The following is a 15,930-nucleotide window of genomic DNA, read 5'->3' on the forward strand; positions in this document are numbered from 1 at the left end:
ACTACTTATGCATATCAACCTGACCTTGTCCTTACCTGTTTCATAACTCTTTCTTAAAACAGTGGATTAATTAATAATAACTCTAAAGTAAAACTAGCAAAGAAAATCTCATTGGAGTGTGAAAATCAGATTACAGCTCCAACTTTATGCCACAAGTTTCAAGATGTCTTTATGCTACAGTAGAATTAAGTAAAATTGATTGCAGTTATTCTTTCCCAGAGTTCCATACACTGTTGTCGGTATCTTACACAGTTTGACAAGCCCTACTAATGTATCACAGGAAGAATATTTTGTACTTGATTCAGTTATGTTGCAACCATAACAACCGAATCATCAAGGAAACTAATTATTTACTAGTATTAACTTGCAGTTTTTGGTTTTGACATAGCATCTCATTATGTAGCTGGCTGACCTGAAACTTGCTATGTAGACCAGGTTGGCCTCAGACTCACTGATGTGCAAGCACTAGGATTAAGAGTATGTTCTAGCCGGGCGGTGGTGGCGCACGCCTTTGATCCCAGCACTTGGAGGCAGAGGCAGGTGGATTTCTGAGTTCGAGGCCAGCCTGGTCTACAAAGTGAGTTCCAGGACAGCCAGGGCTACTCAGAGAAACCCTGTCTCGAAAAACCAAAAAAAAAAAAAAAAAAAAAAAAAAAAAAAAAAAAGAGTATGTTCTACATGTCCAGCTGCAAATTTACAAACATAAGTATGTATTTTTCTTCCTCTTGTTAAAATTTACCAGTATGTAATATTGATAAGATTTATAAGATTTAAAGGTGAGGAGGTCCTGTTGTTTTTTAAAAACAAAATCTCAAACTTTTGATTTACCAAAAACAGCTCAGGAGTGAGATGCTGAGGTGAAAACCTGCTAGCTCAGAGAGGTAGAGAAAGCCGTCAGCTGATCTTCCAACTCTACCAATCTCCCAGAATGAAAAAGCCCTGTCTCCTCCACACCTTCTTAAATACCCTTCAACTCAGTGTTTCTCCCTTCTATTTCCTTACGTTTACTCCCTTTCAACTGGTTGCTTGCTTGACTTATTGTTGACTTTATTGACCTATCATTGACTTTATTTAGCTCTTACTTACAGAAGCTTTGGGTTAAAGGTGTATGTTAAGATTGAGCCACACCACAACTACTTGTTTACAGTAAACAGAAAACTCTTGGAGAAAAAGTTGTGTGTTAGGGCTGGTTTTTCCAGTTCACAATTTGGACTTCACAATGTGACCAGATATCTTGAATAAGGTCCAAAGGCAAGTGAGCAGGTGTTCAGTGCTTAAGAGTACCTGTTGCTCTTCTAGAGGAGACCTGAGTTTGTTTTTCAGCACTCACACATGGTGGTTCACTGCTGTCTCTAACTTCAATTCTAGGAGATCTGATACTTTCTTCTGGCCTCTGCAGGTACCAGGCAACACACATAGCACACATCCATACACATAGCCACAACATTCATTCAAATAAAATAAAAGTACTTTTTTTTTTTTAATCTAAGTACACTGTAGCTGTCTTCAGACAGCCCTGGAAGAGGGCATCAGATCTCATTACGGATGGTTGTGAGCCACCATGTGGTTGCTGGGATTTGAACTCAGGACCTTCAGAAGAGCAATCAGTACTCTTAACCACTGAGCCACCTCTCCAACCCAATAAAAATACTTTTTTAAAGCTATGAGAAAGGAAGAACATTGACATCACATCTTTCCCAGTGTAAGCTCAAGATGAGTAAAGCAACTAGAGAAGCTGATGAGACTATTTATTTATTTAACCAGTCAGATAATCTCGATAACTGCATATGGTGGTACACACCTCTATTCTCAGTACTCTGGAGGCTAAGGCAGGAGGATTGCAGTGAGTTTGAGGCCAACCTGCATTGACATAGTAAGTCTTTGTTTGAAAAAGCAGCAATGTGTGGTAACTATCCCTTTAATCCTGGTACTTGGGAGGCAGAGGCAGATCTCTTGAGTCCACAGAAGCCAGCCTGGTTTACAAATAGAGTTCTAAGACAGCCAAGGATACAGAGAATATTCTACACATCCTCACCCCCACCCCCAAAAAAAGAAGAAGAAGAGAAGAAAAAAGAAAAGCCTCAAGTGTTAGGGATGTAATTTAGGAGTACAGTGCCAGATTAGCATGTATAAAAGTTCTTGGTTCAGTGTTCTCTTCCAGGGTCTTTAGAAAACAAATTTGTAGGACTGATAAAATGGCTCAGCCTGTAAAGGCACCCAGTCCTGGCAGCCTCAGTTTAATACCTAAAAACAATATAGAGGTAAGTGGAGAGAACCAACTTCATGAAGTTTTCTGTGACATTCATACATACATGCTATGGGATGATATCCCACATACATACATCATGTATACATATGTAATAATAAACTTCAAAAGCTTCAATTAGCCAGGCGCAGTGGTGGCGCACACCTTTAGTCCCAGCACTTGGGAGGCAGAGACAGGTGGATTTCTGAGTTCGAGGCCAGCCTGGTCTACAGAGTGAGTTCCAGGACACCCAGGGCTATACAGAGAAACCCTGTCTCAAAAAAACAAACAAACAAACAAAAAAAACAAAAACAAAAAACCTCCAAGAGCTTCAGTTAAGCCATTTGCACTAATTGTGAACTAAGGTATACTGTACTTGAAATCTGCATTTGCAAGTTATCTCTGTAGTAGGGATACCATTTATTATTTGTTGCTTTGGGGAGAAGGAGCATTTTGGGGACTCAAGTTGTTTCGTGAAGATAACTGAACTTCTGATCTTCCTACCACCATGTACCAAGTGCTGGGATTACAGGTGAATTCATCACACCCACTTTTTATTCAGTTTGTGGAGCTGAACCCAGGGTCTCAAGTATGCTAGAAAAACTCTCCCTATTGAGCTACTATACCCTCTACTCTTGTGTTTATATAGATGGATCATATAGTATGTGAAATGTTTCTCAACAAATCAAAAAAGTTTTCAAAGCATTTTTTTTTAAAGATGTATTTATTCTATGTGTATGAGTACACTGTAGATGTATAGATGGCCGTGAGCCATCATGTGTGTGGCTGCTGGGAACTGGACTCAGGACCTCTGCCGGCCTGCTCACTCCGGCGTAATTCACTGTAGCTGTCTTCAGACACACCAGAAGAGGGTGTCCGATCTCATTACAGGTTGTTGTGAGCCACCATATGGTTGCTGGGATCTGAACCCAGGACCTTCAGAAGAGCAGTCAATGCTCTTACCCGCTGAGCCATCTCACCAGCCCTCAAAAACTTTTTTAAAGATTAATTTATTTATTTTATATATATGAGTACACTGTAGTTGTCTTCAGACACACCAGAAGAGGGCGTCAGATCACATTGCAGATGATTGTAAGCCACCATATGGTTCCTGGGAATTGAACTCTGGACCTTTGGAAGAGTAGTCAGTGCTCTTAACCGCTGACCCATCTCTCCAGCCCCAACAAAACAATTTTTTAAAGCTAGAAATATGATCTCATAAAGAAATTTTGCCAAGAGGAGTCTATTTTAAGCATACTACTCAAATAATGGGGCATGTTGAATGTGAGAAACAGGGGCAACTAAGTTGTTCAAGGGAGGGAGGATTAGGCTGTCCATCAAAAACTTGGTGAATAGCTGGACGGACAGTAGTGGCACACGCACGCCTTTAATCCCAGCACTTGGGAAGCAGAGGCAGGTGGATTTCTGAGTTCGAGGCCAGCCTGGTCTACAGGGTGAGTTCCAGAACAGACAGGGCTATACAGAGAAACTCTGTTTTGAAAAACAAACAAACAAACAAAAAAACCAAAAAACAAACAAACAAAAAAACAACAAAAAAACCTTAGTGAATGTGTTTTAAAGACACTCTCTATATATTTGTTTTTGTTGTTTCAGGAGGACAGGTGTGAGGCCAATACATCTTTGACTCAATGGGGCTTAATTGGTGAGTAAGTGAATGGGAAGAGTCCTTTGTTAGTGTAGCAGAAGGAAGATAAAGCTCAAGTTTAGAATCTTCTGGCTAGATTGAACTGTCTAGTAAGTAATTACCAGTGTCCTCTATATAAAGCAATAATTATTCTTTCAGAAAGCAAGCATATTAAGGTTGAACCTACTCAAGAGGTGATACAGTACCTAGAACCAATCATTAAAGAAATAAAAAAATCTAAATGCCTCTTCCAAGTTGATATCCCTTCAAGTATAAATGCCATTCCCCTGCTTAAATGCCCTTTGTTTCAGTGACCTTTAAAAATATTGAATAATGGACTCCTGCTAACTCTTCACTATGGTGATTATGATGCCCTGTCTTATTTATTTATTGGCTTCCCTTTACCAAAAGCCTTTCATGTATAGACTGATATTGCCTATATCTGGATACTCTGTCTCTAGCTCTTGATGAAGCTCTTATCCTTCATGATATTATTAAAAATGATAATTTAGTGGGGCTGAATAGAAAAGCTTTAGCATCCTTTCTGACCCCCAGACGAGCACCTTGTACTGGTGATCAGTCTCAGGACTTTATGCATGCTAAGCAGGCCCTCTGTCACTGAGCTGTAGTAGTTATAGTATCTATCTGAAATTCATCCTTTAGTCTTAAATTCATTATTTCAGCAACACTTGTTTAATTTACACCATGATCCCAATGTTTGTTGTTCTTTTATTTGTGTGATCATTTGTGGTGTTCTTTCTATATTCTTTTTTCTTTTTAGCCTTTTATTGATTGCTTGTGAATCTCACATCATGTACCCTAGTCCCACTCATCTACCCCTCCCCTTGTACCCACCTTTGCAACCTTCCCCCAACAGAGAAAAGAATGTCACTGTGGAAGCTGTAGTATGTCACTTCTTTACTAGTAAATCTTTGTCAATGATTCATTGGTCTGGTACAAGGTCTGTTTTCTGCTACAATCCTAGAACCTCACTGGGAATCCTCTTGAATATCATATTGTTGCCCAGTGTCGTGGAGATCTTATAGTTTTGGATCTGTAGGACTGGCCCCTTAAGTGTACTCGAGCAGCTCATTGATGGGATAGAAGTTTGGGATGGGCCAGTTAAAAGCCCTGGATCTGGGCCTGAGAGGTATCTGAGCTTGTCAGCCTACTGGCTCTTCTGCTGTCTCTCGTGCCCTCTGGCCCAGCTCACCTGCAGCCTTCTCAACCAGAGCCAGCTCTACCAGTACTCTCCAGGTGAGGTGTAAGACTTGCTCTCCAGAGTGCTGGAGCAGGGCCAGCTCTCTTGCTTTCATGACCCCAGGGCCAGGTCTCCTACCTGCCAGCTGTGGTGAGGGTAAAAAGGAGGGAAGGGATAATCTCCCATGCTCATGCCCTCTGTCACCAGGGTCACCAGTCACAAACAACCCCTGTCACTGTGCTGCCTAGGTAAGATGCAGGGCACACTCTATTAAGTGCTGGAGCAAATGAGGAGCAGGGCCATCTCTCCTGTTCTCAGGATTCCAGAGCCAGATCTCCCATCTGCTGCAGGTGGTGAGGGGTGAGGGAGATGGTGTCTTTCCCTTGGCCACACCACTGCACAGGAAACAGGTAGTAGGACTGGCTCACCAGCAAGTCCTGCAATGTGTGGGGCCTGCCTTCCACACATTGGTTTACAGAATGAGTACTGCAGCTGCCCAGGGTGGGGTCAGCTTCCTGCTTGATGCCCTCAAGGCTAGCTCTCCCACTATCCCCAGGTGGAGTGGTGGGATCAGTTCTGCCCAGCTTTTAGACATCAGCATGTCAGGACAGCAACCCAGACCAGGGATGTCTGTCTGGGCTTTGGTGATAACAGACCCCTGTTGCTGCAGGGTCACAGACCCAGATTTGGCCTATGGTGGCAGCACAGGCCAGGACCTCACCATGGTCCCAGGTGGCATCACTGGTTATTCACATCAGGTTGTTTCTCCCTACGCTCTAGTCTCCAGGTCTGCCTCTCTTCATTGTGCCCACATCTTCATGTATCTCGCCTTGGGGTCTGGGGTCATTTCAGGAGTGCTATGGCCGGCTCATTTATTATATCACCAGGCAGGGTCAGCCCCACCAGGCCTGTGTGGCAACAAACTGGTTGTTATCTCAGGCTCACTTTTTTTTCAGAGAATGTTAGGCTTCTAATCTTTCAGATGTTCACAGGTCAAAACACTGAGTGTAGACATAGTCTCTCCCCTCTTAGCTACCTACTGATGATGCACATGAGGCACAGCAGCCACATCTGCAGTGCCTCTAAGAGCCCCTTCTATATTCTAAGTTCTAAAACCAGAACAACTATAAATGTTGAGTTCACTGTTACACTAACATCTACTATCCCAAGTTTAGGTGCATAGAAGGTACTTTGGAAATATTTGTTAGTTAATTTAATTGAATAAGATCGGAGAGATGACTCAGCATTAAAGAGCACAAACTGCTTCTTCAGAGGACCTGAGTTTAGTTCCCAGAACCCATATAAATAAAGCGGCGCATATCTACCTGTAACTTCACCTCCAGGGGATCTGATATCTTTTTTGGTCTCCATAGACAACTGAATGTGCATGGGCAAACCCCCACACGGATACACATTCCTTCCCCTTTCCCACTCCCCCTCCTCCCTCCCTTCCTTCCTTTCTTTCCCTTTTAGTTTATCATGACAGGGTTTTTTCTCCTTGTATCCCTGACTGTCCTAGAACTCATTCTGTAGACCAGGCTGGCCTCAAATTCACAGAGATTTGCCTGCTCTGGCTCCTGAGTGATGGAAATAGAGATGTGACATATATTCCTATACAGAATTTAAAATATATATATTTTTAAACAAAAAAATAGAATGCTTTGTCTAAGTATGTATCTTTTTTTTTTTTGGTGTTTAGAAACATCAAATTCCTTGAGTAAGTGCTGTTTTTCTATAGGAGTCCCATGAGAAAATGGAATGCATATGTGTGCATTGTTTTTTTCTAGAAACAGTTCTTCAGCTAGGGATGGTGTCTTAACTCCTGTAATGCCAGCCTGGGTTATATAATTCTAGGTCAACTTGAATTATATTGAGAGATTGTTACTAAAATCAGAACAATACAAACAAACAAGGATAAGAGCCAGTATTCTGAAGAAATGAAAGCACTCTAAGAGTAAAACATGGCAGATAGTGATGAGTGCCTGTGGCTCGGAATTCTGGAAGCTGAAGATCCCAGGAGGATTACAAGTGTGAGGCCAGCCTGGGCTACTGTAAGATCCCTATCTCAAAATAACCGCCTCCCCACCCAGAATAATCAAGGAGCTTCCAAAGGAGAATAACCAGGAACAATTGTTAGATAGGAAAAAAATCAGAAGGAAATAACAGGAGAGGGTAAAGGAGAAGAGAAAAGCCATTGTGCCTGGAGGTGAAGGTGAGACAGGTTTTCTAGCATGTGAAGCCTAGGATTTAAATTCCAGCATTCCAAAAAATCAAAAACAATAAGGGCTATAGAGTATATTTGGTTTAGCTTTAAATATATGTGACTTAACTATGACAAAAGAAAGATTTAGTTGGTTTTAGGAGATGAAATTTAATATGCATTTATATATTGTTGAAGACTATAAATGAAACCAGAATATTTAATGTATTTGTGTAAATCTTGTGGGAGAGGGGATAGTAGATTGGAAACAATGACCAGGAGATGGCATTACAGCATGTCACCATAATGGAAAGGTTCCAAGGACAGGAGGAAGGTAGTTACAGTGAGAGCATGTTCAGCTAAGCTTATTAAGTAATTTGCCTCAGGCTCTTCAATTGAGATGAGAAGGTAAATAGTTTTATAGACCTATTTTCCTAGTTCAATAGTAAAAAATTGGGGAAATTTCATCTTACAATTTTAAAAAGTTGTCTTTATCTCTTTGTGTGATGTACATCTGTGTGGGGCACATGTGAATGTAATGTTTGCATGTACTCCCATGTATTAGGTAGGAGGCCTGAGTCTGGCATCACAAATCTCCCTTGATTGCTGTCCTCCATATTCATACACAAGCATGTTAAGCCTGTTTAAAAATGCTTTTATTAAAAGAAAACAAACTTGTTTTAGCTAGGCCTGTGAACACAGCTCAGTGGTAGAGTGCTTGACTAACACCCACAAGGCCTTAGATTCAAATGATGTTGGAGAGTTAATGAGTTATTTTGAAGTTTTGTTAACTAGAGTATTGCTGAGATAAACCAAACAAATCAAAGATGGAATAGATACCCATAAATGGATTGATATAAATATGGACACACTGGCTTTTTTCATAAAAGAGCAATGGTAATTCTAGGAAAACCACACATATTCATGAGTCTCACATGTCCATAGGCACATACACACACACACACACACACACACACACACACACACAGATTCTACATGTAGACATATACTTTTCTCACAGTTTAACTTAAGCTAAGGGCAGTATTACATGCCTTTAATTCCAGCACTTGGGAGGCAGAGACAGGCAGAAGGCAGAGATCTCTGTGAGTTCACGTCAGCCAGGGCCACACTGAGAGCAGTTAAGAGCATGGTGAATTGCTTTTCTGAGGACAAATATGGTTCCCAGCAATGTGGCAGTTGACCCACAACTGAAACGCCAGCTCAGGGTATCCCAGTACCCTTTTCTGGTCTCCACAGATATCTGCCTGAATGTACACACATACACAGGTATGCACACACACATAATGTCCTCTTCTGGCCTTTGTGGACACCTACACACATGCACATAAATAAAAAATTTAAAACAAAAACATTTTGGTGCTACTGTTTCTTTTTTGCATAAATTCTAATTGATGTCATCCGTTTCTATCATCCTCACTCCTTAATGCTCTTCAGTCTATTTCAGTTTTTACATTTGTGCACATTTCTCCATTTAAAAGAAGACAAAGTTCAAAGGTAGAGGGGGGCTGGAGTGATGGTTCAGTGGTTAAGAGCACTGACTGCTCTTTCAGAGGTCCTGAGTTCAGTTCCCAGCAACCACATGGTGGCTCATAACCATATGTAATGGGATCTAATGCTCTTTTCTGGTGTGTCTGAAGAGAGTGACAGTATATACACACACACACACATACACACGTGTGTGCACACATGCACGTGCACACACACACACACACATCTTTTTAAAAAGAAGCCAGTATCCTGCAAATGTCTGTAACTTGCTTCTGAATTGTCTGATTCCCTCTTCTGGCCTCTGTCCTTGCACAAGCATGTACATGAACATATTCTTCAGCTATGAAAACTTGTATCTTGGGCTGGAGAGATAGAACTCGGGTCAAGAACGCTTGCTGCTGTTCCAGAACATGTGTGTACCCAGCAATGGCATCAATTAATTAATAACTATCTCTACTCCAGCTCTAAGGAATCAACATGCTCTTCTGGCCTCATATGTGCATGTACACACATATACAGTAAACAGAAAGTAAATTCTAAGATAAGGAGACCCATGATTTGGGAGGGTGGTGGTGTATACCTCTAATCCAAGCACTTGGGAGGCAGAGCCAGACAGATCTCTGTGAGTTCAAGGCCAGTCTGGTCTACAAAGTGAATTTCAGGACATGCAAACTATACAAAGAAACTGTGTCTCAAACAAACTAAACAAAAAATTTATAGGCTAAAGTTAAGCTTGATAAGTTCTAAGGTTTATTACAAGTTTTAATATATGCTTTTTGTTTTTAGCTGAACTGAGTTATAGGAGTTTTGTTTGTAGTTTGATTGTTCTGAAGTATTTGCGTTTAATTTTTGAGAGAGCCTCTTTTGTTGCCCAAACTGGCTTTAAACTTTCTATGTACCAAGACTGGCCTTGGTCTCCTGATGCTTCCGTCTCCACCCCATGTACTGGGATTATATGTGTGCACCGCCTTGCCTGGCTTTGGAATTGGAGTTTCTTAACTAACTTTTCATACAACTATAAAGGTTCAAATAAATGTGTTCACTATAATGTGTGACATTTATTAAATAATATGTGACTGATGATTTATTCAGTAGGAAAATAGACACCTATTAGCTGCATTTACATAATTTTTCTCTTCTCCCTTTTCTGGTAAGAATAAAAGAGTGCAAATAATATGATAGCAAAAGCATATGGTTTGTCTTTTCTGTTTACCTTAGAAGCCTTAAAAAAGCCAGGATGTGATGGCACACTGTTGTAGCACTTGGGAGGAAGAGGCAAGTAGCTCTCCAAGTTTAAGGCAAGCCTTGTTTACAGAGTGAGTTCCTGAACAGCCAGATCTACACAGAAACCCTGTCTTGAAAAACCAAAAAATAACATAAAGTAAAATAAAATCAATCATTGGACAAACAAACAAACAAAATGTATAAATTGAACATGGGCCCTTGCCTATGCTAGGCAAGCATCCTACTATTGATCTATATCTGCAGCCCAGAAGTCCTCTTCTGCGCCCCCTAAAGGTTAAAATAAAATTTACCTTGTATGTTCTTGTCAGTGTGGTTGTTTTTATGTTATATACTAGTAACTGTTAAAACAAGCCATTCAAAATATGATAGTGATGATAATCTGAAGGTCCAGGCATTAGTTGAATGTGCTTATGGGCTGCATATTCTATTTGTGTCCTGAAACAATGTATACTATAAGGAAAGAAAATGTCTCTGCCAGTCTTTAACATACACATGCCTTCAACAATTAAAACAGATCTATGTAAATAAAACATCTTTAGTTTTACTTTGCTTTTCTTTCTCCATTACTGTTTGATTTGGATAAAAGACAACCATAGAATATTGGGTACATTTGGAGATGAGCAGAAATAAGAATTTGTTCTTAGGGGCTGGTGAGATGGCTTAGTGAGTAAGAGCAACGATTGCTCTTGCGAAGGTCATGAGTTCAAATCCCAGCAACCACATGGTGGCTCACAACTACTCATAATGAGATCTGATGCCCTATTCTGGTGTGTCTAAGGACAGCTACAGTGTACTTATAATAAATACATAATAAATAAATCTTTAAAAAAAAAGAATTTGTTCTATTGCTCATGTAGGCAATTGATTTTATTAATGATTAGTATTATGGAAATTCTAATGTCATTTTACAGTTTTAACACAAAAACAAATAGCAAATGTAATAATATAAAGATTATTTTGGCTAATGTTGTACTATAAGCATATATCTTTGGATTGGGTTAGATTGTATGTCCAGTGGCATCTTGCGGCTTTGTACTTGTGGTTGTATTGCTAGGGAATTAGAAGTGGATGTGTTTGTAGGAAGCTTATTTAGCCTAGAAGCCTTTGCTGTTATATAACAGTGGTGACTGTTGTACCCTGGTAGGTAGTTGGGTGGGCATCATACAGCTTTCGTTCCAGCACTGGGGAGGCAGAGGCAAGTGAAGAAAAGGGGGCGAGGATATTTTCTTTTTTAAAGAGTATTAATGGTTGTTATATGGTCCAAACAGAAGATTTCTGTCACCTAAAAAGGTATGGAGATTCTCCAACCAACAAGTAAAGAATTAATTCTGCAGAGGTACACACAGCCTTGATGTCCTAACTCAGGTCTGACACTGTCAGTTTTGAGTTTGAAACTGAGTCAAATCCTTAAAACTATCTTTCCCGAGTTGAGATTCCCCTTCTAAGTCTCTGGTTATTTTGCTTGTATTTTTGACCAACTGGTCATAAATAAGGCTCCCTGTGCCTCACTTCTGGATTCTGTTGTTTTGAGTAGCTCACAAAACTCATTGAAACATAATTTATGATTTGCTGGTTATCAAGGATGTTATAGAAGGTACAGATGAAGAAATGCAAAGGTGTTAGGGGTATAGGGTTTCTATCTCAGTGTCTAGAGGATCTGTCCTTTTGGGTTATTATGGAGACTTTATTGCATAGTCATGATTGAAGCATGTAGAAATATGACTGGACAAAAGGAGTATGATCTAATGACAACAGTTGGAAAACCCAGTGACGCTTCGTGTTCATATTTCCCTGGACCTCTCTATACACTTTTTATTCTTTCTGGGTAGAAGGCTGGTCTCTTGAAAGGTGGTGTGAGGGTGGTAGTCTTATGATCTACTGTTAGACAAATTAGAGCTGAGGATTTCATTATGGGCATTTTCAAAGCTGGGGAGAGAAAAGCCTATTTTGGTTTGTGTGACTTACCTTGAGGGAAGAGAAATTGTAGTTTCTATGGTCTGCCTTGTAGAGAAAAGGAGGTGAAAGAGAAAGAGAAAGGTGAGATAGGTCCTGTTCTCTGAGGCTTATTCTGGTCACTTAGGAAGAAACCATGGCTATATGAGTAAAGAGCCAGGACCATGGGCAAAATCCAAAATGTGTCATAATATCACAAGTACATGCATTATCAAATATGGCAATAAAATGATTCTATTGTCAACTTTTGTGTTGGGTTCAGTTTTTATGTGAGACTCTGATGAATTCTAATGGGGATAAAGGTTAAGACTTTAGTTTTATGGCTTTATTTGCAGTTGGGGTTTCTACTCAGAATAAAAATAAATAATTCTTTTTAAAATGCAGCACATACATTTTTGCCTCTCCTCCCCTCCCCTCCCTTTCTTCTCCTTTCCCCTCCTTTTACTGTCCCCTCTCCTCTTGCCCTTCCCTTCTTCTTTCCCTCTCCTTTCTCTCCCCTTCCCTCTGTTCCCTTACCTTTCCCTCTTGTTTCTCTTCTTTTCTCTTCTCTTTTACTTTTCTCCTCTTTTCTTTCAACAGGGTGTCCTGGGAACCATTCTGTAGAATCCACCTGCCTTTGCCTCCTTCCCAAGTGCTCAGATTAAAGGCATATGCCGCCACTCCTCATGTCTCTCTTTTAAAGCAGAGTTGGGGTTTTATGAACTATAATTGTGCTTAAGCATAAGGGTTAAGAGAGGTACGTGGAGAGAAACAACACCTGAAAGCATTAAGTGTGGGCTGAGAGACTGCTGCCAGTTTGTACATTTTGGATTGCATGATTGCTGCCAGTGTTTGGTAAATGGTGAGTAGAGGGAGGAGAAACCCTGAATAGCCTCATTTCTAATGAGTTCTGGACAAATTGTACAAGGACAGCTTTGAATTTAATTGTCTACAGTTTATTTAACTTAGCATTAACCCTTTCTGCTGAATACCCTGTTACACAATCAATTAAGAAAACGACTTAGCTTTGGTTGGTAGTTTAGTCCCTGGCAGCTCTGAGGGTACTAGTTAGTTCATATTGTTGTTCATCCTAAGGGGCTGCAAACCCTTCAGCTCCTTGTGTCCTTTCTCTAGCTCCTTCATTGGGGACCCTGTACTCAGTCCAATGGATGGCTGTGAGCCTCTACTTCTGTACTAGTTGGGTTCTGTCAGAGCCTCTCAGGAGTCAGCTAGCTATATCAGGCTCCTGTCAGCCAGCACTTGCTGGCATCCACAATAGTGTCTAGATTTGATGATTGAATATGGGAAGGATTCCCAGGTGGAACAGTCTCTAATTTGTCCTTCCTTTAGTCTCTGCTCCATAGTTAGTCTCTACAACTCCTTCCTTGGGTATTTTGTTCCCCTTTTAAGAAGGAATGAAGTATCCACACTTTGGTCTTCCTTCTTGAGTTTCTTATGGTTTGTGGTTTGTACTTTGTGTATTCTGATCTTCTAGGCTAATATCCACTTATCAGAGAGTGCATACCATGTGTGTTCTTTTGTGATTGGGTTACCTCACTCACATGGGGGGACTCATGGCTCCAGCAGCATGGGTATAGCAGAGGATGACCAAGTCAGTCATTAATGGAAGGAGAGGACCTTGGCCCTGTGAAGGTTCTATGCCCCAGTGTAGGGGAATGCCATGGCCAGTAAGCAGAAGGGGGTAGGATGGTGAACAGGGAGAGGGGGGAGGGAACAGGATTGTTTTAGTTTTTGTTTTTTTTTAATCTAATTTTATTTTGTTATTTTTTTTTTTGGAGGGGAACCTGGGAAAGGAGATATTGTAAGTAAAGAAAACATTTAATAAAAAAAAAATAGGAAAAAAAAGAAAACAACTTAGCAAATATTTTTCTTTTTGGCTAAATGACACTGCTAAAAGAAATGTTTCATATTAAATACTTAAGTGTGTTCCCTTAGTGTCCTGATTTGCAGTTTACTTAGATTGTATTAACTTGTAAGTAATTAATCCAGATGGCTAACATTTTGAAAGATATAAAACCAAAACCTATTTCAGGGAGCTCTGAAGATCACTGTACTTACCATTGGATAAGATCCATTCTAATTAGTGACTTTCTCAGTTTGTTTTAGAAATTATTTTTTAACTGTAATTTTTTGGTTTTTATCCAGGTTACAAAATGTCCTCCTATGCATGAGATCTACAGACTATACGTTCTTCAAGAATTGATCAGTGGTTTTCACCTTCTGGAAGAACATTAGAAGCATAAATATGGTGCCAAAACTCCTCATTCTCTGACTGTGGTGATTTGGACATACTTCTGTGTTGAAGAGAAGTATATACACACTGAGGTCACTCATTGTTCAGAGACTGTCGTGTAAGAACATGGACCATTCTAATAGGGAAAAGGATGATAGACAACGGACAACTAAAACTATGGCACAAAGGAATACACACTGTTCCCGACCATCTGGCACTTCAACATCCTCTGGGGTTCTCATGGTGGGACCCAACTTCAGGGTTGGCAAGAAGATAGGGTGTGGGAACTTCGGAGAGCTCAGATTAGGTAAGAACTTGCTTATGTCTGTGGCTTTTACTAACAGCAGTAATGTTCTCTGGTGTCTTTCAAGATAAGTGGGTGATTGGGAACTTTCTCTTAAGTAGTTCTTACTAGCATAAGAAATCAGGATTTTGCAAAGGAGTCTATAGTTATTATCAGTCATGATGCTGTTTTTCAAGGCTTCTCATGTGTGATAGGAGTTTTAATTTTCTACCAATTTAGAGTTTATATTTATTAATATTTAAATTATTATTATTATTAAGTTTCCTTGTGTAGCTCTAGCTGTTTTAGATCCTGCTTTGTAGACTAGGCTGGCCTTGAACATAGAGATCTGCCTCTTGAGAGTAAAGGAATTCATCACCATGCCCTGCTGTAGAAATTTTTTGTATTTAATTTTGAGACACATTTTGCTCTGTAGCTCAGGCTGATCTTGAACTTATTATATAGCCTACACAGGCCTCAAACTTGTAACTCTTTTTACCCCAGCCTCCTGTGAGTTAGGATAAGTGAACATCATATCCCACTCAAATATGAATTTGTGAATAGATGATAAATAATGACAGTTAACCAATTGGAAGATGTGAGATTGAGAAGAATGTATACTGGGAATGTATATGCTCTTTAATATGCTATGCTATATTAATGGAGAAATGAAATATGTTAATTTGTTTTTGAGATAGGGTCTCACCATTCAGCCCTGGTTGGCCTAGAACTTACTATGTAGAGCAGATTAACATTGGCCTTCTAGATATCCTTCTGCCTCTATACCATTCCCTTCTCCTCCAACTCCTAATCAGTGCTAGGAATGCAGGCATGTTACCACCACCCTAAACAGAAAATAGACCTTATAAAATTAAGAAAGGCCTTATATGTGGAGAATGTGAAAAGCTGAATCTTTTTTTTTTTAAACCTTTATGTACATTTATCTGTGTGAGTATATTCTGTGTATGTGCAGGTATCCAAAGGAGGTAAAAAAGAGGGCATTAGATCCTATGAAGCTAGAGTTACAAGTAGTTGTAAGCCACCTTTTTTTTTTTTTTTTTTTTTTTTTTTTTTTTTTTTTTTTTTTTTTTTGTTTTTCGAGACAGGGTTTCTCTGTGTTGCCCTGGCTGTCCTGGAACTCACTCTGTAGACCAGGTTGGCCTCGAACTCAGAAATCCGCCTGCCTCTGCCTCCCAAGTGCTGGGATTAAAGGCATGCGCCACCACTGCCCGGCATAAGCCACCTTATATGTAGATGCTGGCAACTAAACTAGGGTCCTGGAAGAGCAACAAGCACTCCTAACTGTTGAGCTATTTCTCCAACCTCTAAGTAGTTTTTGAAGCTATGATTATTATGAAAATTAATCATAATCTGGATTATTGTGAAGGTAGAAACACAAGATGATTGGAGTGGTTT

The 15,930-nt window shown here is 40.0% G+C and overlaps 1 protein-coding gene and 1 non-coding gene across 18 annotated transcripts in view; one reads left to right on the top strand and one right to left on the bottom strand.

Annotated features, from left to right (window-relative positions):
* The window catches only part of Csnk1g1 (casein kinase 1 gamma 1), a 148,093-nt gene that overhangs the window by 38,924 nt on the left and 93,239 nt on the right, over positions 1–15,930 (top strand). For 13 of the 17 annotated variants that reach the window (XM_031344207.1, XM_031344221.1, XM_031344213.1 and 10 more), the window contains 2 exons: positions 3,860–3,908; positions 14,144–14,538. In XM_031344207.1, coding sequence (XP_031200067.1) covers positions 14,358–14,538 — 181 coding nt within the window. In that variant the 5' untranslated portion in view covers positions 3,860–3,908; positions 14,144–14,357. The remainder of the gene's footprint in view (positions 1–3,859; positions 3,909–14,143; positions 14,539–15,930) is intronic. The other 4 variants (XM_031344208.1, XM_031344216.1, XM_031344215.1 and 1 more) reach the window with 1 other exon arrangement.
* Positions 6,050–6,184, bottom strand: LOC116074117. Its single transcript, XR_004112087.1, has one exon. It is a non-coding gene; the product is annotated as a small nucleolar RNA SNORA17 (small nucleolar RNA).

The sequence above is a fragment of the Mastomys coucha genome, unplaced genomic scaffold (assembly GCF_008632895.1).
Source record: "Mastomys coucha isolate ucsf_1 unplaced genomic scaffold, UCSF_Mcou_1 pScaffold23, whole genome shotgun sequence".
NCBI classification, from domain to species: Eukaryota; Metazoa; Chordata; class Mammalia; order Rodentia; family Muridae; genus Mastomys; species Mastomys coucha.